The 22,490-nt window shown below is 37.9% G+C and overlaps 1 protein-coding gene across 1 annotated transcript; it reads left to right on the forward strand.

Moving 5' to 3' along the window:
* The first annotated feature begins 1,077 nt into the window (after positions 1 to 1,077).
* Positions 1,078 to 21,366, forward strand: LOC121737663. Its single transcript, XM_042129327.1, has 7 exons — positions 1,078 to 1,215; positions 7,706 to 7,945; positions 8,753 to 9,281; positions 16,604 to 16,793; positions 16,980 to 17,187; positions 19,675 to 19,802; positions 21,210 to 21,366. The coding sequence occupies exons 2-7, from the start codon at positions 7,711 to 7,713 to the stop codon at positions 21,288 to 21,290; spliced, it is 1,371 nt and encodes a 456-aa protein (XP_041985261.1). The 5' UTR covers positions 1,078 to 1,215; positions 7,706 to 7,710; the 3' UTR covers positions 21,291 to 21,366.
* The last annotated feature ends 1,124 nt before the right edge of the window (positions 21,367 to 22,490 follow it).

Below are 22,490 nucleotides of genomic sequence, written 5' to 3' on the forward strand. Positions count from 1 at the left end.
GTTTAGTGTCCGCAACCCTGCATTTATAAAAAGGCCGCGTAGGCAATATAGGCCGCGGCCTAAAGGCGCATCGTCCTAGGGGGGCAGTAGTTTTCGTACATGGGGCGGCAAAAATGAAGTGGCCTACACTCATCCATACCACAGAATAATATATTATTATATTAGCAGTACCAATCCATACTAATATTATAAATGCGAAAGTGAGTGACCTGTCTGTCTGTCGACTGTCTGTTACCTCTTCACGCCGAAACCACTGAACCGATTTTGCTGAAATTTGGTAAGTATAGAGATTGGAGGTGCTTTGGTCCGTTATAGCGGTCATTGATATACGGCGGCACGGCTACGACTTTTATTTATTACGATTTCAAGAAAGTATTATTTTTTTACTTCACCTTTGAAGCCTCGTTGTAAAGTAAGTTACAAGTTAGTTAGGATTGTAATTTAACTATGGAGTAATTTTCCGTTTTCATCTGTCCACTTTTGAACAGGTTAAAGGACTTGTAACCGTTAATGTAAATAAAACGTTTAAAAATCCTTCGGTCAATGACTGTGGACGTCATAAAATAACAGGTACTACAGCTTTCTCTTTCACACTCACGCGGTTAACGGGCGAGAGAAAGAGACAGACGATGAAACGGTACTTTTCGTCAAGAAACCGTAGGCGCAGTACACGTATTACCTTGGCAATGTTGCCAGTTTGGAGGTTTTTCACGATATTTAGGGGAAAAATGAACACGTGGATCTTAAATCATTTTAATTTAATTATTTCGTTTGTTTTCGGTCGGAAATCATTTTTTACGAATAATAAAAAAGTATACTTAAGTATATAAAATTCAATTGCTTATTAAAGCATACATAAAAAATATTAAATAGATCGGCTTTTAACTGTAAATGATACAAAACTCAATTTACGAATAAAAGTTACTATTTTCTAAGCTATTTCGGCATAAAATATGTCTGAATGCTGGCAGCACTGCCTTGGAGTGAGATGACAATACTTTATGTTTATGTTGCCGCGTAGGCACGTCACAGATTCGCCGCGAAAATAAATCGATTTTTAAAATAATTGAAATTCGAACGAAACTAATTTAAAAAATAAATACCTGTCCTTGACAGTCATTGTTTTTTTATTTCACATTTTAGTGCTCTGAGTAACGGTGCATAAGTTGACACGTTCAATGGGATTGCAACTGTAAATCAGAAAGGAAAATTAAGGTAAGATAATAATATTATTATGTGTAACTCAAGAAGCTTAAAAATAACACGTAAATAGAAAAGAAAAAGATTTAGCATAGGACTTACTATTTTAAAACTTATTATTTCAAAGCTGTGTGGTATCAGTTACCGAAGTATCTTAACTTTTCTAGCAATAAATACCTAAAAGTACCTAATTACTAGAAAAGTTACTAAAAACATTTTACCATTTTTATTTTATTACACTTACGGCTTAGTGCTTACCCTATTAATATTATTAGAAAAGGGGTAATTACGATAAAAATTGAAATAAAAAAACACAGTGTACCTCTATTTATATTAGAGCAACACTGTTTTGCAATTCAAGCTACTTTTCCAGGGTATCCCGTATCGGACATAGACAAAACTACGTACATACAACTAAAACGCCTATTTAAACACTGTCGATCTTTATAGTATAGCAAGTGTTCTTAGAGACCTTAATATCTTTGTAACTACAATTTACAAAAAAATCCTATTAACTAAACTATGTCAACACATTCCACCTACCAAACCTCGTACATTTTGCATAACGGTTATATGTGACTGATGCATTCATAGTATCGATATGAGTCATTCAAATATTTGACATAGTTTTCGTTGACATTCTGTAGCAGTTTTTATACAAGGTGCAAAACAAAGTGATGATACTTTAGGATGTATATGTTTCACTTAAATAGTTTACAGTGAAATTAGCAGTGCCGAAAGAGCAAATTTTTTTGTTATTTGTATGGGCACGTGCCCCATTGCTTTAGATTTCCCCATACAAAATTTTAAAAAGTTTTTCTTTGAGGCCATCCCCCGAGCAAACGACCTTGACCATACATTTGCCGCGTTGCCGAGATCGCGCCAAAATCCTACTTACCTTAGATCTTAGTTAAAAATTGACCTAAAAACATTCAAACGTCCAGTATGTAGTTAATGAAATTATCGATCTATTGGCGTGTGTTTACAAATAACCGTAATTTGTAAATATTAGGCAGATACTGAATGTATGCTTGATTTTAAATAAATTGGTATGACTTTGGAAGCTGATATCATGAGTAAAAAAAACAAAAAAAGGGAAATTTATAACCATGAAAGGAATGTTCATATACTGAAGATTATTGCTGTATTTTTATTATAATGTTGTAGCTTTTAAATTATGAGTTAATAAAGCTCTACAAACGGTAAATTACGGTATCTCCATAGGGGGAGCGTCTTAAGACCTCTTCTTTTACAGTAAACTATACGGGACATTCATATACGCGCCCTTAATAATAATCATTTTGTTTTTTTACACCCTGTATGATGATGAATTGATGTTTCTCCTACTGCGGTGAACAACTCGACATCTAAATTATTTAATAATAATTTTAGTTTTATATTGGTACTCTAATAAGACGTTACATTAGCTATGTCCACATTGTGCACTTTCATCTTCAATTTTCGTCATCAACTTTCATATTGGCGCATTCAATGTCAAGGAACGCAACGCCAATATTGTCATTTTTGAAGTTTTGGATACGGTCAGAGGGCATGCGTCGCGGACATGCCTCACGTTCGCTGTTAACTGTGCTATAACGCATGCCCTTGACGAACAGAAAAAGGCACAGTGTGGACAAAGCTATTCAGAGTTTCCATCAGTCGTTTAGACTAAAATCAAGACGTCTCGTTATGATGAACTTTACAGATAATAATGATGATGAATAAATACGAATGATGTGGATGAAAAAATTGTAATACGCAGCGAAAACTTTCTATAAATCTCATCCATTAAATTGGAACTAAAACAAAAAGTTATCAAAAACAACACTCACCCAAATTTTTTGCTTACTTTTAACCTACTTTTAATGCTGGTAATGACTTTAGTACCGTACTTAAACAATTGCGAACAGCGTAACGGTAGCTAACCAATAAATATACAAATTCACAATAAATGTATCATGAATGACTAACTAACCTAGTTATTAAATTGTGTTAGTACAAAGTTAAATAATATTAATTACAAGATGTTCTATACCTACCTCGATAAATGGACTATCTAACACTGAAAGAATTTTTCAAATCGGACCAGTAGTTCCTGAGATTAGCGCGTTCAAATAAGCCCTTTCAAATAATTTCATCCCGTTTTTTCCACATTTTCCTCTATTTCTAATGAGTTCAGTGTATTGGCGGACAACAGTTTGCGAGTAACAGACAAACACACAATTTATTAGTGTGTCTTTTTACAGTATTAGTAAGCATTTATCATTAAAAACGCTATTGACCACGTAGCTTACTGACAAAAAAATTATGTAAATATATCAAAATCGGTTCATCTTTTGGGACTTAGGAAGCATCGTACAAAAGGTTAAAGGACATACGACAAATCAAGCTTATTCGCTTTTCACTTTGTTTTTTTTTTTTTTTTGTTTTTTTTTTTTTTGAGGTAGGGATTAAAATAGTTTTACAATGATTTAAAATATTCCTTACCTGATAACAACTTAATTTTTGTTAAATACTTATCGTTTTTGTCTTTAGTTAATGTTCTAGGAAAACTATTAGGTCATTGTATTGTAATAATGGTAATATGCTGAGGAATGCCAAATGGTTCTGAATACCTGAGTGCTTAGTAGCGCCAGAGTAGACAGAATTATTAAATAGAGTATGCCGACTTAGAACTGATGTTGAAATTTTTAAATTTGACGTATTATGACGAAAATCGTCGCTAGGGTTGTTAACTTGTTACCTACGAATTTAAAACTATGACATATTCGCTGGACGTGTCCCTCTTTGGTAGTATTGTTGTTTGTGTTTTGGCACATGCGATGAAAATTGTCAGAATCCAATTTTGTAATCTTTATTTTAAATATTTAAAAATAAATTATATCAGTCAGCGCGAGGCACATTCCGTTCATGATCCTAGTGAAACCCGACGAATTTGACAGATATTGAAACCTGTCCGTTTCTTTGCAGTCGAACTACTGGTCGTTATGTCTATTGTGGTAGCGCACTCAGAGACGAAATTACTGGAAGATTTTGACATAAGCCCCATACATTTACATTATCTGTCAAACTCTTCATTAAGACTGGGTTGCACCAACTAACTTTAACCTTAACTATAACCGGAAAAATTGACAGATGTCGTATGAGAATATGGGGTGTTTGGACGCCATATTTAACTTTAACTATAACCACGCCTCTGGTGCATCCCAACCTAAATTGATCACTATACATCTCTGAGTACGGCAGTAATATTTATTAGTATAGAATATGGTTGTTTATAGATTGAATACTTGGTTTATTCTTACCAATATTACCCCAAACCGTTGTACCATTTTTGCTGAAACTTTCGAATGGAGATATTTTGTCCCGTGTAGTTCCGGGAAGAGGAATCCGCATTCCGGCTTACGTTGTTTTTATACGTAGGTAACTAAGTGATAATACTTTAGGGTGTGTACGTGTTTCTTGTAGAGAGATCCCTGTGAAAGTAGCAGCGCTGAAAGACCTTTTTTTTTCACTTTTGTATGGTTAAACTCGTGACGCTCGACTCGGGCACTTGTCCATACAAAAGTGAAAAAAAATTTGGTCTTTCAGCGCTGCTACTTTCACAGTGAACTCTCTATAAGGAACACGTACACACCCTAAAGTATTATCACTTAGTTATGTTACACCCTGTGTAAACCAACCAAATAATATAGGTCCGCAATCTGCCTATGAAGCAATTTTTCTGATAGTACAAAATGTTTTTGCTGACGATTTGAAGCGTAACCATGTCAGTGTGACGATTGTCAACCATAAAGTCAATATACCTAGCGGAATAGAGCAACAATCTCGAGCTGTCAAATGTAACCAAAATTGGTTTTCATCTGTGTGAAAAATATGTGTACGTATACACTTACACAAGCATGATTGAACATGAATTCCATGAGATTAAATTGTCAACGTGCGGCACGTGCCGACTGGACGTCAAAAAAAGAGTGCTGATGTCATGTATCACACGTCTCTTTTTACCACGCAGTGCTGATAGTGACATCTCTCTTGCTCAGGCCTTTGTTTCTCTATTCCGCTAGGTATATTAACTTTATGTTGTCAACACATTACACAAAAAGTATGAAAAGTTACGGTTGCTGATTTGATCTTTATCTTGCTCCATAAAAATGAAATCGAGAAAATAACAAAATTATAATTTTTATTGCATGGAATGTGATTTGCGACTGTAGAAAAACGCCGCAAATTTTTCTACACTCACGAATTCGTTTATCACGCGGGAACCGTACATTTTTCCGGGATGAAAAGTATCCTATGTCCTTTCCCGGGACTCAATGTATCTTCATACCAAATTTCAGCAAAATCAGTTCAGAGGTTTGGCAGAGGCAACAGACCGACAGAACGTCAAACACACTTTCGCATTATAATGGACGGATATTATGTATTCCATGTAAATCTCGTGGGACATCATTTTTGTTATATTATTTTTAGGATCACAAAATTCGCGAAATTTTATGAAAAACGAAAAGACAGACATTCGCACTTATTTTCGTACGGATTATTGTGTTAATGTCGTTGAATAAAACATGGAGTACGCTTCACTTAGTCGCATATTAGATCGGTATTTCTGCTTTCATACTTTCCTCTCTCTCAGTCGACTCACAGACATACACGTTCACGACAAACCCCAGCCAGACGAGTTTTCGGACTTTGGAACTTATTTTTTAGGTACAGAACCCAAAAATAATCCGTCCAAACAGGTTCAAACGTTTTATTTATTTTGTAAGATTCGCAAAGGAATGTGACGTTACACGTAAACTTATCAAAAAGAGTAAAGAAATAGCGCCCTTTGTGATTGCGCCCTGGGGCGGCGTGTGATTGTAGCTTACATTGACAAATACGAGAATTTCAATTGTAATCATCATCGTTTTCATAGAAGGGCCGGCAGAGTGTTTCCTGTAGCCCTAGCACGGCCGCCAGTAGAAATGCGAAGTATGGACAAACTGTGGAGATAAACTTAAGGTAGCGTTCCGATCTTTTTTCGTTCCCAAAAATTTAATTAAAATGCCACTTTATGACAGACTATAGTCCTAAAAATTTAAATAATATCCTACTCTATGGCATATATTATAGGCCGCGGTAATCTTTACCGGCAACCTTTAAACGGAACGGCACGTTTAGTTTATGTCCACAGTTTGTCTATACTTTCGCATTTCTACTGGTGGCCATGCTAGGGCTACTGGAGCAGCAATGTTCAGTCAGGGCATGTACCACGAAACCGTTTTAAGAATCAAACAATCGAACGAGAATGCCGCGTCCTGCTCTAACAAACGTGAAACGACGTTGTTAGAGCAGGACGCGGCGTTTTTAAGAACAACCTATTTTCTTTGTATAGGTCAGAGTCTGAGTAACTCTAAAGAGTACAGTTCATACTAATATTATATAAATGTGAACGTGTCTCTGTCTGTCCATCTGTCTGTCTGTCTGTAGTCTGTCAGTCTGTTATCTCTTTAAGCTCATGCCAAATTTCAGCAAAATCGGTTTTGGATTTTGATTTTGGATTTTACTGAAATTTGGCATGGACATGGACAGGATTTTGCTGAGCATCCAGGAGATACTTTGAGTCCCAGAAAAGGACATCGGATAGTTTTTATCCAGAAAAAATGTACGGTTCCTGCGCGATAAACGAATTTTGGCGCAACGGAGTCGCGGGCGTCATCTAGTTCTAAATATTTCAGGCATACTTTGAAGTACCCTAATAGTTACTACTATTTTACTGGTATAGCGCCGACTCTTAAGAGCTCACCTGACTCTAAAAATCAAACATCGTCCTTCTCTCTTCACACTCACGCCCGTCTTTCATATGCCAGGTGAAAAAGGACGGCGCGGAATCATCGCCGAGTTAGTTTTACTTGAATAAAAGACGAACTATAATGATTATGAAAAAAGTGTTTTGAGCAAATTTAGGTTTTATCAATACCTTTTTAGATATTAAAAATTATTAAAGAAAAGACAGCAAACTTCGAAGATCCAAGCAAAAATGTGTCTAAAACAAGGTTTTTTGTAAAAAAGAAACTATCGAGCATTTTTTGAGTAATCGTGTTTTCGTCTTGAGCATTTACGGCGGTTCCTAATATTTGATCTATCTCTGGTTTGGCCCTACTAGAGATAGGAATAGCTCACATTAGACATTAGAGACATATATTTTATGTCAATTGTGAGCTATTACTATCTCTAGTAGGGCAAAACCAGAGATAGATCAAATATTGGGAACGGCCGTTAATCTTTATGAACTGAAGTTACTTGTGTCAAAAAATCAGTTTTCTAGCCCTTACAGATTTTGAGATCTAGGTTAATGTATGTAGTCAAGTTAGGGTCATATGGGCTCTTAAGTTTTGTGAAGTCATATAGCCTGTATATTGGGTTGTATTTCGGAACCTACCCAAGAAAAATGAACGCGTGTCGTGATAATAATATGACGTGTGCAAAGTATGTTCTGAACTATTTCTATTTTTTCCAGAATCAATGATGGCGATATTACCATTACTTCTCGTGGTCCTCTCCATCGGTGGAGGCTACACCAACGAAGACAATCCCTTCCTTGACCTCACTTCATCCCTACTCCAGAATATGGGGAATGGGGAGGACAATGGCTTGGGGGCTTTAGGGAGCATAGTGGGGAACCTAATGCAGGGAGACAATGCCAAGAACCTTGGAGCTCTGTTTGGACAGAAGAATAACGCTGGCGATTTGCTGTCAGGTACGATGTCACACAGTTCTAAGTTTAAAAAAATTGAGAATTAGGAAACAATTTTTTGGCGCGAATTAAAAGATACCTCAGAGAATAATGATGAGAATTTCCATCTTACTACCTTGTATGCGGAAGGCAAAATGTATTTTTTCTGAGCAAAGTGAGCATGTTGAAGAGGAAATTAAAAGACATTTAAGTTACATACTTATATGTCTCTTAATTTAAGTAGTGTTTAATATAGCCGTTAATAACGCAAAAAACCTTAATTTCTCCCAGAATGTTTCAAATCAGGTTAATTCCCAAACCATACCCTCCTAAATTGTAATTAAGTTTGATCCGGCTATAAAAGTAACTGGGATCAACTTTTACTACATCGAGACCCGGTGGCTTAGTGCTGAAATCGCCTAATAATAGGAAGGACGTAGGCTCAAATTCCGCTGGGGAAGTTTTATACGTTCAAGTATGCAACCCATAAAGTTAATATACCTAGCGGAATAGAGAAACAAGGCCCGAGCAAGCGAGATGTCACTATCAGTAACACTGCGTGGTAAAATGAGACGTGTGATACATGACAGCAGCACTCTTTTTTTGACGTCCAGTCGGCACGTGCCGCACGTTGACAATTTAATCTCATAGAATTCATGTTCAGTCATGCTTGTGTAAGTGTATACGTACACATATTTTTCACACAGATGAAAACCAACATCGGTTACGTTCGACAGCTTGAGATTGTTGCTCTATCCCGCTAGGTATATAACTTTATGATGCAACCAGATTGGCTGGTAAGTGTTCTGGTCTAATTTATTATTATTACAGGTCTGGGCAGCTTACTAGGAGGTCAGAACGGCAACATTGACCCATCCATGATTGGTACAATGATGTCGATGTTCGCTCAAATGGGAGACCAGCCCCAACGGCAGAAACGGAGCTCGGAAGACCTCAATCTGGACGGCATCATGAATTTAGCCTCTGGGCTGCTAAGCAACCAGAATGCTGGTGGAGTAATGTCGATGATCATGAATACTCTCAACTCTCTATCGGAGAACGAGGCCCAGAAACGATCTGATTCTCACAAAGACCATGCCTCCTTCCTTCCGCCATTTCTGGAGAAGGCGCATCTATATTGGGACCTCTTCATTAATTCCGAGCTGGGTAAGACGATCTGGGAGAAGTCTGGACTGAAGAAAGCCACTAAAGCCTTCACAGCACCTGATGGGAGCATCAGCTTTGAGATGATGTTTAAAAGTTTCGAGAACCATTCGTTCAGAAGGCACTGGATTAAGGCTGTAGCGAAATATCTGACTGACATGGTCGTCCATATAGCGAAGCCTGAAGTATATAAGAGGTAAGTTAAAAGAAAATTAAGCAAAGTTACTTGAGTCTGAGTTAACGATAATAAGTTTTGTTTTTTTTTTATGAAATATGGGGGCAAACGAGCAAACGGGTCACCTGATGGAAAGCAACTTTCGTCGCCCATGGACACTCGCAGCATCAGAAGAGCTGCAGGTGCGTTGCCGGCCTTTTAAGAGGGAATAGGATACTTAATAGGGGAGGATAGGGATGGGAAGGAAAGGGAATAGGGGAGGGTAGGGAAGGGAATAGGGTAGGGGATTGGGCCTCCGGTAAACTCACTCACTCGGCGAAACACAGCGCTAGCGCTGTTTCACGCCGATTTTCTGTGAGAACGTGGTATTTCTCCGGTCGAGCCGGCCCATTCGTGCCGAAGCATGGCTCTCCCACGTATAAAATTTCTTTTATATTAAAAACTTTCATCTTATTGAAAACGAATAACGATTTTTTTTTCATGACTATCGCTATCGCGTCTCCATTTAGCAGTTTTGGTTGGTCTGTTGCGGTTTGTAAAAATAGGATTATAATCATAGTTGGGGAGGGGAAGAAGGATTTCGGGAGTAGGTCGAGCGTGTCAGATTAAGCTTGTATAAACTTCTGACATGTGTCTAGTTATCATGGTACAGAAATCAGATTTCTCACATGGTGGCTTAATTTTTTTAAAATATTGAAATGTCATCGGATCTGTCAGATTAAGATAGGGGATATTTAGTATACCTCAAAAAAGCTTCCATATAAAGCACTGACGATTCAAAGGTTAGATAAGCCTGTAGGGACATTTTATAATATAAAAAAATAAAGCCTCATATTTTCCTAACTAAACTTCGCAGATATTTTATTTTGCACTAAACTAAATGATTTAGTCCTTGTTGTCTAAAATATATTTATAATTAACCTAAATAAGTAATTTTCTGGATATATTTTCTTTTTAAAAACTTTAAAATGGCTGCAGTTTCTGAACCCACCGCTAAAATAAAAAACGCTCTTATTATTTTTTTATCAGTTATACCTTTTATGTAAAAAACCTACTAGGTCTCCATGACGCTCGAGTGACTACAAAAATTAGCACCTTCCCCTCCCCTACTATCACTGCTTAATCTTTAAATCAAAATCCCTACCTTAATTATCATCCAATATTGCGAATAATATTATGAATGTGATTTTATGAGCCATTAGACCAAGTTCTCGTTAAAACATCCCTCTAATAAATCATTGAATTATGACTTTCAAAAGTCCAACGTCTTTAATTAAAAAGGTTTTATGAGAAATATTTTTAATTGAAATGAATATCTTGTTAGACGCTCACCCTTTTTTGATTCAATGGCATGAACTGAAGTGATTTAAATGAAAGCATATTGAGTGGATAAAGTTGGTAACTAAAATTTTACAAAGTAAAAGCAATAAGTACAGTGATCCCAAAGCAGAGTTGGGCATAATTAAAATACTGGTTAATCTAATTATCAATCTAATTGCAAACTAATTAGAATACATTTTATTCTAACTAAATTGTAGTTCAATTACTTTAAAATTTAAATATAGAATCACACCAAGCAATCGATTCGTAAGTAATCCAATTTCAAATAATTCTAATTAATTTGAAATTAATTACTTTTGTAATTGAATACTTTGGTTTCGACTAATTACTCTACTAATATTTTTACCATAAACCTAGAAACAGTATATTATATTAAGTCTATGATTTTTACAGTGTCAGGAGTTTTTTTTTAAACATCAGGGCATGAGCGACCACAGCAAAGAATACATTCAGAAAACTTTAATAAATTTATCGTCGGACAAAAGAAATGGCGACTTTATAGTTTATACTTAGCATCCTTATTCCTTACTGATGATTATTATCCGTAGGTACTTATAACTTACATTATAAATGCGAAAGTGTGTCTGTTTGTTATTCTGTCTGTTTGTTACCGATTTTTCTGAATTTTGGTATAAACTATAGAGGTACAGTCTGTCAAGAAAGTGAAGAAATTAAAAAGTGGCAACATCGTAGTGTCATCTCTTTCAAATCAATCTAAGAAAAAAGGATGTTGCCACTTTTTAATTTCTTCACTTTCTTGACAGACTGTATATAGGTACTTTGAGTCCTGAAAAAGGACATTAACCGATTAATTGCGGCTCACATTTTTTAAAAACTTTCAGACACGTTAGCCGTGTGACGTGTCATACGCCATAGAAGTTGTACAGTTCGAAGAGATTTTAAAGTTAGAAAAATTACAGCCCCTACTTTTTTCAATTCACAGAATATTCAGAAACGAAGCCTATAGGCTTGTTTCACGTGATAATATTATTAAACAAAGTCGTTTTTTTCCCTCATGTCCCTTTGTTCCCAATCTTTTAAACTAAGTAAGTACGTTACGGATTTTTATGATTCTTTCAATTTATCGAGGAAGGTTATAGGTTTTATTTTATCACGCTAACACTAATAGGAGCGAAGAAATAGAGGAAAATGTGGAAATAAACGGGGAAAATTATTTGAAAGGGCTAACTTGAACGCGCTAATCTCAGGAACTACCGGTCCGATTTGAAAAATTCTTTCAGTGTTAGATAGCCTATTCATTTAGGAAGGCTATAAGTAGGCTATATTTTATCATGCTAAGACTAATAGGAGCATGTGAAAAAAATGTGGGAAATTATTTGAAAGGGCTTATCTCGCTAGGGCACTAACACTTTTGAAATCTAAAAGTCTCAAATTCAAGTTATGGTTTACTGTTGAGATAAACCATGAATATCTACAGAATCATCTTGTGTCTGAAAAAAAACTTATTTGCGGTAGGTAGTCAAATTGCAACAAATTTTTTTTCAATAATAATTAAATATCGAATATTTCTTTAAAAATCTATTATAAAAAATTATTATAATGAATAATAAGTGTCTGGGTGTCCAATTTTTTACATATTTAGTACTTTTATAATTTAATTGGATGTAGTACGGAATTTGACCTTAGATAGGTACATCCAAGAGCAAACTGCAAAGTCAACACAAAATCGCTCTGACATTTCATGATTTCACATTGGCAACTCACTGAGACCGCCATAATAAAAAAGAAGTCTTTGGCTAGGAATAATCACTATAAAAAAAAAGTAATTCCATGTATTTGAATTACGCAGTAATCTGATTATAATGTAATTAGATTAAAATTTATTCTAACTACATTCTCAACTACTGGTTAACTTTTTAACGTTGTTCGTGGCGGCCGAAAAGGAAGATCTTCCGACCGAGCGAGATAGCATGCTTGGTCAGGCCGAAGCCCACTGACGTCATTTCAGACGTTGTATATATCTTGCCGTTCTACGAAACTTCGATAGCGCGATGCAGGAATGTTAGGCGAATTGTGGGTACCGCCACAACTTCAAGTGCACAATTACTTCAGCAATCTGATTATTTCGTAATCAGATTAACAACTACAAAGTATTTGTAATTGTGTAATTGTTAATCTAATTAGTTTTTGCCCAACTCTGTCCCAAAGTAATAATGCGCATAGAAATTTTCGTAATTTTTCGGCAACGGTCATAATAGGCTACTTGACCTATGTTCAATTTCATTGAACAAATGCATATTTCTAGTAGAACTTGGCCTAGGAAACTATATTTTACCCTTATCATCAAATAAAAACTTATGATTGATAAATAAAGTCGAATTGAAAATATGATTTTATGAAAATAGGATTTGTACTGGCGAAAACGCTTTTGTGGTACTTCCGATTTGGATGCGACGTCATCATACTCGTAATTTAATATCTTTTATTTATCGCGCTTGTGAAATGTAAGTTTATTTGTACATAAATAATAAGATAAGCCTAGAAAGATTTGTAAAATATATTTTCTTGAATAATTCAAATAAAACATCAGTTTTGTAAATTATCTCCATTTATTGTAGACGGGAAATGAAATGGCCAAAACTTTTCTCCAAAAGTTTTCAACATTACAAATGATTTCTAATTTCTTATTTAATTCTTTTATAATTTTTGGGCACTTTTAGACTCATACATTTAGCACATAAAAAAATGTTCAATAAAGAGAGTTTAAAATACAAAACGTATGACGTCACACTATGGCGGACAGTGTTTTCGGCGCCATTTATAAAGCATATTTTTCAATCAACATTTTTATGGGTTTCTACTATGTAAAATATTAAAATATTAGTTTTTTTTTGTAAAAATGAATGATTAAGAAGCTATTAGCATGAAGAAAAAAGACGTCGCCGCAACCGCTGTTTTAAACAAAACAGCGCTTTGCAGCGACGTAGAGTGACGTTGCTTGGACGTTACCATGGTAACGCCGCGATGGCTTCCCGGTGAGTTAAAGCCACAATATGTCTGTGGTTATAGCACTTATTGACGTACTAGCGACAGCGGACTGCCACCGGCTCTAATATGATATTTACTTCTATTTTCTTTGAACAAGGTGCAAATTGCAAGTCATTGTTTGGGGCTCTTACGTTTCATAGATTCGGGTGTTTTCGTGATTACGACAATTATTATTAGCGAAGATTTGCATGCGCATTATTAATTTGGCAGTACTGTACTCATTTTTTGTCCATATAATTTGAACAAACATTGTAACGGACCGTACTTACTTCATCATCTAGCCATAATAATATATAGAATCCACATTTTTTTTTATTTCAAATAATTTTCCTGGTCTTAAAGCCTTCATCTGTTTCAGAAACAAAAGCGACAGTTTTCAAATTGTTAGTTACCTACCCTTTTTTTTTTTTTTGAGGAGGGAAAATACGTTACGTATCCCCCGCCCCCTCGGGGGAAGGGGCGGGGGTATGTGGGACTCCCTACACGAGGTTTTTTTTTTTTTTAATTCTTGTTTCTTAGGCCTCGCGGCCAGCAGTGTCACCTTCGCCGAGACCCAGCCCACTCGCAGCCGCCCTAAGCTGACTAGCTTTTTGGCTGCCGCGACGGGGACGCTCAGCCAAAGCGAGGCATCGCCCCACCTTCCTTTCTTTATTGGGCCCGACCTGATGGAGGTAGTCGGGCATCCTCCTTCTCTTGCAACGGCCTCCAATACGTCGGCCGTCGTGGCTGAGTCGTCCAGCCCGGCGATGCGTATTTCTACGCATTTCGCCGGGCGGCCGCATCTGCCTTCTCCTGGGCGCCCTCGCCAGGGATGGTGATGACGCGCGCGCCGGTTTCGGCCAGTCGGAAGCGATTGGACCTGCAGTCCGGTTTGGACCGCGTCTTTTGCCTTCTTCAGCACGTCAAGGTACGTGACCCCCTGCGCCGCGGCTCTCTCCTTCAAGGTGATGGTGATTGCCGCGGTGTTGGGGGCACGCAGTTTGGCCTTCTTCTTGGGGGCGGCCTTAGCTGGAGTAGCCGCCCCTTTCTTCTTCTGCCTGCGTGGGCCAACGGTGGTCCACGAGGCCTCTGCAGGAGGGGCGTTGGTCTTCTGCCCCCCATTTGCCGCCTCCTGAGCGGCCATTGATGGCCGCTTCTTTCTCTTCTTCTTTGACCTCCGACAACATCCTCTGCAGGTCATCGGCTGCGGGCCCATTGACGCGACGGCGGAGCTCCTCTAGCTCCCGGCGCATCGCGTTCACCTGGCGCAGAAAGCGTTCATTTTGCGCCTCCAGTGCCCGCATCTCCTCGTTCTGACCGCGGCCCCTAATTTCGGTGACCCTTGATGGACGCGACCGCCTCCTTGAGGGCCCGCTGATAAGTCCCTTTCAAATTCGAGGACCTTGTAGCGACCATGGTCACCATCTCCAAGGCCCCCTCTACGTCGGCTGCTAAGCCGGCGCTGGTCTGCTCCATGTCCTGGGCCGGGGCAGGGCTTGCGCGAAGATAGACTCACGCCTCTCTTGCTTCTCGTGCCTCCCGCGCCGCCCGGGCCACCTCCTCGACTTTCGCCCTGAATGCGGCCCGGCGTTCCTTCTTCTCCTTGTTTAAATGGGCTTGGTGGTTGGTGGCCGGCCACGTCCCTTCTTCGCTTTGGGCACCACACCTTTACTGATGGGCGGCCCCATGTCTTCATCAGAGTTTCGCCTTCTCAGGCGTGTCCTGTCCGGTATTGTGGGCAGGCCCTCAGAGTCCATCGATATGTCTGAGGCAGTATAGTCGGAGTCCGCGGGCCAGTCCTCACTGTCTCGTCCGGTGGATTGGTCTCGTCCTTGTGCCGCCACCACAAGAGAATTCACGCATCACGTCACGCAGAACGACGCGAGTTTAGCGCGTCAAATCTATACCGACCTCTTCGTCTCGTCCGGTAGGAGTAGGAGCGCGGGGCTGCGTCCCGAAAACATCCCGGTACTGCAGCACAGGTGGCAGGTTGGGTAGGTCCCGGATTGGACAACCCCGCTCCTTCTTTCTCTGAGCCAGTCTTTTCACCCGCTCTACGCCGTTAGGCTGGTAGACGGTAAAATCCACGTCCTCGTCCGTAATTGCGTCCGCCGCCGGCGCGGTTAGGTGCGCCGATTTCGGACATTCGTGCGTTGTCGCACCCTCTCCATCTTTCGCCGTTGCTATGGCCCCTTACCCTCACACGTATACGTGCGGCAGACTCCCGGAGAACCGGGAGTGCGGGATTCTCCAGTTGAACTGGTACCCGCCCGGGGAGTATTTTCCAATTTGCGTTTCTCCATATTGTGATCTTTAGAGGGAGATTCTGCCCTGGTGCCCTTGCGACGTAAGCCACCTGCTCGCCATGCATCCCAAGGCCGAGCACCACAAACCGGGGATTAGGGACCCACGGGTCCATCCATCGCACAAACATACACATATATATACACGGAAACACACCCTGATGTAGAGAAGAGTTAACCAAAATATGAAAGATAGAGTAGAGAAGGTGGTGAAAAGATAGACAAAATAAAATAAACAACGAACGAAGAGTAAACTATAGAAAGAGAGAAAGACAGGAAAGAAATTGTTAGCTACCCACTTTATCTACTCATGTTTTTAAATACTATTTGATTTAAATAATATTGCCTTCTGAAATAGGTACTGAAAAGGGATCTATGCTCTGTTGAGTAGCATCAATAATTTTAGATCTTAACCTTTTAATTTCACCGACCCTTCACAGTCCGCGTGAAGACATAGTTTTTAAGCTATAACAATACTTAATATGTTTTATATTGTCGTAGTTGTCTGTCTGTCTGGCTGTCATCTGTGTTTTACTATTATAATAAAAGAGGATAATTCGTTTGTCGCAATAAATCCGAAACAACTAGATCGATTTTGATAAAAAGCACAGCCACAAACACCACGGCTAGGTACTCTTTAACGCAGAAACAGTAGGTACGGCAGATGCAGTCTCTAGTTACGTATGCTTCATCAATCCATCCATCTTCCAGATACATGATATCAGCGGAGTACATCACCAACACCTTCCTAGACAGCCAGGGTCTGCCGAAGTCAGTCCACGTCGACATGAAGAGACCAGAGCAGACCATCACCAAGCTCATCAACTACGCCCTGAAGAAGTACATGGATATGGATACTGACGTCTCCGAGTATATCTCACCAGCGTTTGAGTATATCAAGGTGTTTACCACAACTTTTGAACACACAATTTAAAAAGCTATAATGTCCTAATATTGAAGTTTTTACTTTTTAAATTGTGTTCTAAAACGCTATAACCATAAGGCCCACTTGCGCCAATTTACTCTTGATAACCACTAGGCGAATCCGACTCATTTTCGATTATTATAACCTAACTCTATCTTTTAGCAAACTCTGAAAATGGCTCAGACGGCTAGCCAGAAATTAGCCAAGTCGGACTACAATGCGTTGGCTGAGCGGCTAACTGACACACTCAACTTGGAGGTGATCGAGCCAGTGTTGAGGGTGCACCGAGCTTACCGACACGCGCTCGCCGCTCCGCAGTGCCAGGAGCACCTTATGTGCGTGGTCAACAGACATCACGACAAGGATGGACGTAAGTAAAAATGATCTTTTATGGTTGTAACTTGTAATTTATTATTTATGTGAAGCGTCAAAAGACGTGCAAATTATTCAAAGGGGTGACAGACGTGCGAGTAAGTACGCGCAACTTATGGCTCGACGATCTTATTCACCTATGTGTCAGCAAAGAGCCGCGAGCCTGGGGGTATGGTAATCCAGTGTGAGCGATTCTCGTGTATCACCGACGCGAGCCGAGTAAGTTCGCGAACTTGAAACCCCACGCGGGTTTTCACGAACATTTTTTTCCCGCCATATTTTACTTGACACTAGCCATGGTTAAAAAGCCGGGCGCCATATGAAAAAAAAAGAAGTAAAAGATGTACCTTTGACACATTTGACAGCTGACAGTCGACATTATTGTTGAATGTTGATGTTGTTACGCATAACGCTCGCGGTTTAATTCTAGTAATCTGTGGTTTAATTCAATTTACTTCAGAAGAACTTTTAACTTGATTTTAAAATAAATTTTCCACATCATTTCTTACTTACATAATAAGACAAATTAACGTTTTTTGTTTTCACACTTGTGGCAACTTTGTTAACTTGTGGTAAACACAGCTTAAAGTACCTACATGTAACAGGGATATAGTTCCCTCTCTGCAAGTTTCGAATCGGTTAGAGTCCCAGCGAAAGAATCTTACTTGAGGTCACGAAGAGTTGGAAAAACATTTAAACAAAAGAAGCAAAAGCTATAAATTCCGAAGACATGCCAAAAAAAGGCGGAGGCGGTGTGGAGAAAAACAAGAAGAAAGCGCGTCACGATTTCTGCCGGTGGCTGATACTGAAGCCACGAAACATTCTCTGGACAGACGAATGCACATTCATGCGATACGAAGAACCTCACAACTTACACTACTGGTGCAGACCACATGAATTAACCTTTCCTATAAAATTGCCAGAAAGGAGTGGAGAAAATTTTTACGTTCAAGTCTGGTGTGGTATAATAGAGGACCAGTTGCTAGGCCCAGTGTTTTTGGAGGGAAAAGATGCTTCATCCTATCTTAAATTTCTTAAAGAGCAGCTGCCTGATATACTATTAGAGATACCCCTAGCTGCTCGTAGCAAAATGTTCCTGCAGCACAATGGGAATCCGAGTCACAATGATAAAAGAGTGCGAAGCTATCTTGAAAAGGTCTTTGATGTTCGGTGGATTGGTCGCAATGGACCAGTGGAGTGGCCTCCGTATTCAGGCGACCTGACTCCTGCAGAGACCTACGTATGGAATCGTGTTAAGGGCTTAGTTTATAGGAAAAGGGATACAATAACAGACATTGATGTGCTAAAAAAACGCATAATTCAAGCTTTTGACACAATCAGAAAAGAAAAGAAGATGGTTAATATAAATGATTTTCTCCTAAAACGGGCTAACCGATGCTTGAGCAAGAAATAAATATATCATACAAAATATTACCTACCTATAATAATTATTGTTGATTAATTAGAACTCGGAATACTTAACTTTACGTTTTCAATAAGATTTGTATTATTTAGTACTTTGCGTACTTTTAAGGCTGCCTTCACATTACGTCACAAGCAGTGCAGCAGCAGCACTGCAGCCGCGCGACTTCTATACAAAAGAGAGTCGTTTTTGTATAGAAGCCGTGCGGCTGCAGCACTGCTGCCGCACTGCTTGTGAGGTAATGTGAAGGTGCTCTTAATGTCCTTGGTCCTACATTACCTATAATGTTATCAAATGTACTATTTGATATAATAACATTTTATAGTAATATTTTTATACTAAAATAAAAAAGAATATTAAAAAAACAATATTTTGTTACATTGACAGTATGAAAGAGGTTTTCGTTTTTTTTTTAATTATTTGATTACTGAAAGCTGTTGAAAGGCTCCTGCCTCCAATTTTGTAACTGGGTAGAGCACCTAAACTTCATGGAAATTTGAAACTTGTATCGTTGGAGATGGAGAAAATTTTAGATAAGCAGTGCTCCATCGTGTTAATGTTAATTGTTTTATTTTAAGTTTGCATTCAATAAATATTATTCTCTTATATTGTTATTACTATTTTAACCTACTCAATTATTTACTTGAAATATTATGCGGCAACCGGTTCCACTGCCGAAACCGCACAGGCCTCATTTCCTCCATTATTAACATTATGGCATTAAGGAGAATTTCTTTTGATATTATAATTTGATTAGGTATATTTTAATGATAGGGCATAATATTTTAATGATTGGCCATAATTATTTTAATGATTGGCCATATTATTAAGTTATTGAATAATGACTATTGATTGGCCATATTTTTACGATTGGCAATATTTTAATGATGACCATAACATTTTAACGATTGGCCATATTCAGATGATTAGGCTTATTTTAATGATTGAGGATATTTTAATAACGATTGGGCGCACCGCGCAATTAAATGGTGAGCATTTTTAACGATTAGGGATAAGTATTTCAATGTTTCAGCATAATTTGATGAATGAGCATTTTTCCAGGTCTTCCAGGCTTCAAGGCAGGTCTAACCAAGCTGAGCAGCCTGGTGGCTTCAGCAGCTCTCAGCTTCCAAGACGGCAAGGGATTCTGGGACCTGTACAATGCTGTTCAGAGTGACGTCAACTGCGAGGTTAGTGAAAATGTCTCGTAATTAATGGACGCCCCCTTAGCTTAAGGGTCAATTCACACAGAAATGAGAGTGTGTTTTCACTGGAGCTGCAGTGCAAGGAATGTGTTTTTGAAAACTCATAGATTCGCATAATGTGACGTCACTAAGCGCAATGATTCTTTTGGTACTTGGATATTGGAAAAACATATTCGTCGCCAGTCACAACTCACAACACATGAACACACCCTAACCTAAACCATAATAAAACATACTATACTTATAGCAATATAAAAAACACAATATCTGCAAGGTTTAGGCCAATGATTAAATAAAGTTTTAAACACATAAGTACCCATTAGGTACTTACTTATTGGAACGTAGTTCGTTAACGCGCATTCCGCCTTGGGCTAGACTGAAAAAGTTGTAACGAAACTTTTTATTAGTACCTGGATGGTAGGGGCAGAGGGCGTTGATAGTATTATGTGTTGATAGTGCGTCAACTAGATGGCGTTTTTATAAGGGGGGTATTACATTATCATTTATATTGGATCATTTCTATGATCATATATAGGATCCAATATATATGATCATTTGATCATATCTGCGTATTACATTATCATATTTCATTGATCCTATCGTCATATGTGATTTCAATAGCCAATGGAGAGCGCTAACGCTGACAGGTATTGACGTCAGGGTTACTAGATCTCAGAGAATTCGATTTGTCAAAAGACATCGTCATTTTTAATATGGCTTGTTTTTTGTTATTTCAGCAAGATTATCCAAGTACTTATATAATTAGAAAAATAATTACATTACAATATTTGAAACATTAATAACAACTAGGAGACCATATTTCAGCCCAAAAAAATGACATCTGGAAATTCAAGTTCTTATGTCTATGATACTCGATTTTCGATCCACTGTGCACCGCGCGTCCGTCGGCGGAAAGTGCTCGCGGCACCTCGCGCGCGACCGCGCGCGTCCGCCCGCGGCGCCACGAGCACTTTTGAAGTTTTCAAGCGATACTAGTAGATATAAGTATGTAAATAAAGTTTAAAATTATTTCACACTAAAAGTGCTCTTCGCGCCGCTGCCGGCCGCTGCCGATCCGGTGTGAATTGGCCCTTACATTATCCAATATAATTGACTCAATGATCTCGGATCCAATATATATATGATAATCTAATATCCCTCTAATAAATAGTGACGCGTTGCTAGTATTCCTGGGCGTCAGTAGATGGCGTTATTTTAATAATTTTTCGAGTGTATAATATAGTAATAATTTTTTGAGTGTACACAGGTTTTTTTGAACATAAGAAATAACTTCGTTCCATTCGGGTGACACCTCTCAAGTTCTTTTTTAAATTTAGGTTCCGCGTCTAACCTTTTTTAAAAAGGTTTAAGTAACCCTTACTTTATTTACAGGCGAAATATCCTGCCGACTGCGCCGCTTTCCACGAGCACGAACTGAAAGTGACCACAGAAGTCTACCACAGCGAATTATAGAGGTCTCACCAAGAACGTTTACCACATTTGCTTAAAGTTTAGGGACAGTCCTATTAAATTTAAAGTAAGTTGTAGCATTTTATATAAGTAGATTGGTTTTTGATTAAGAGTAGCAATAATATTATGTACTTAATAATTTTTCAGTTTTTAATCTTTATTGACAATAATTTTGAGATTTTAAATATGCTTAGGCATAATAGATATTATTCGTATTAAATAATTTTGTGATTTAAGTGATTCGAAATTGTTGTTATACGTAGGTACATAAACATTTATATTTTAAGGTCAAGTTTTGACTTGAGACTGAGGTAGGTACTTAATTAATATTAAATAATTGTTTACCATGTTGTATTATTAGCCACTATAATAATTATTATTATCCATTGGTTGATATTTTTGTTGAATTATGAATGCAGTCTTGTTCTAAAATATGATCTAAAGAACATGTTTGCATTCATAACTCAATACGGTACGTACAGTTTATTTTATTTTTTTGTTAAAGAATACACAAACGCATAACAGCGTCCAGCGTAGCAACTGCATTGTTTTTAAAACAGAGATTAGCAAAAAATTAACAAGTGGTCTAATATTTTGTGATGTAGGTAAATTTTACGTTATTTTTAGATTAAGTACATGAGTAGCTGGATTTGGTGCTAATCTATCATTTGCAATTTATTTGCACTCTATCATCTTCCTTACCAAAAATATCCTTCGAATTTGTAGACTAATTGATCATTGTAATATGTAAATAAATAAAAGATTATATTTCCATAATGTTTTATTCAACACAAAAATGCATATTATTAGACATAATGAATAGTGTAAAATAATGGCCTTAAATTAATAATATCCAGATATTAAATAATACTACTCTAATAAAAATATGATTGTGCCTAATGGTTTCCGATTTAGTTATTATTATTTACCCGTAAATATCAGCATTATATCAAGACTTCAAGAAGTATTTTCAATGGAAAATAATAAAACGCAGTTTATTCAAATTAGATACGAAGAAAATAAATTTGTTTAACGATATTGTAAGGAATCGAATTCGTTTAGAATTATGTCACACAATATTGAAATCTAGAAATATGTGAATACAAACAAAGTAGCGTATTTCTTTAGAATTTCAATTTACAATATTGAAATCTAGAAATATGTGAATGCAAATTTTATAATACACATGTGTGAAACATCAAC

Source organism: Aricia agestis, chromosome 21 (assembly GCF_905147365.1).
Source record: "Aricia agestis chromosome 21, ilAriAges1.1, whole genome shotgun sequence".
In the NCBI taxonomy this organism is placed as follows: domain Eukaryota; kingdom Metazoa; phylum Arthropoda; class Insecta; order Lepidoptera; family Lycaenidae; genus Aricia; species Aricia agestis.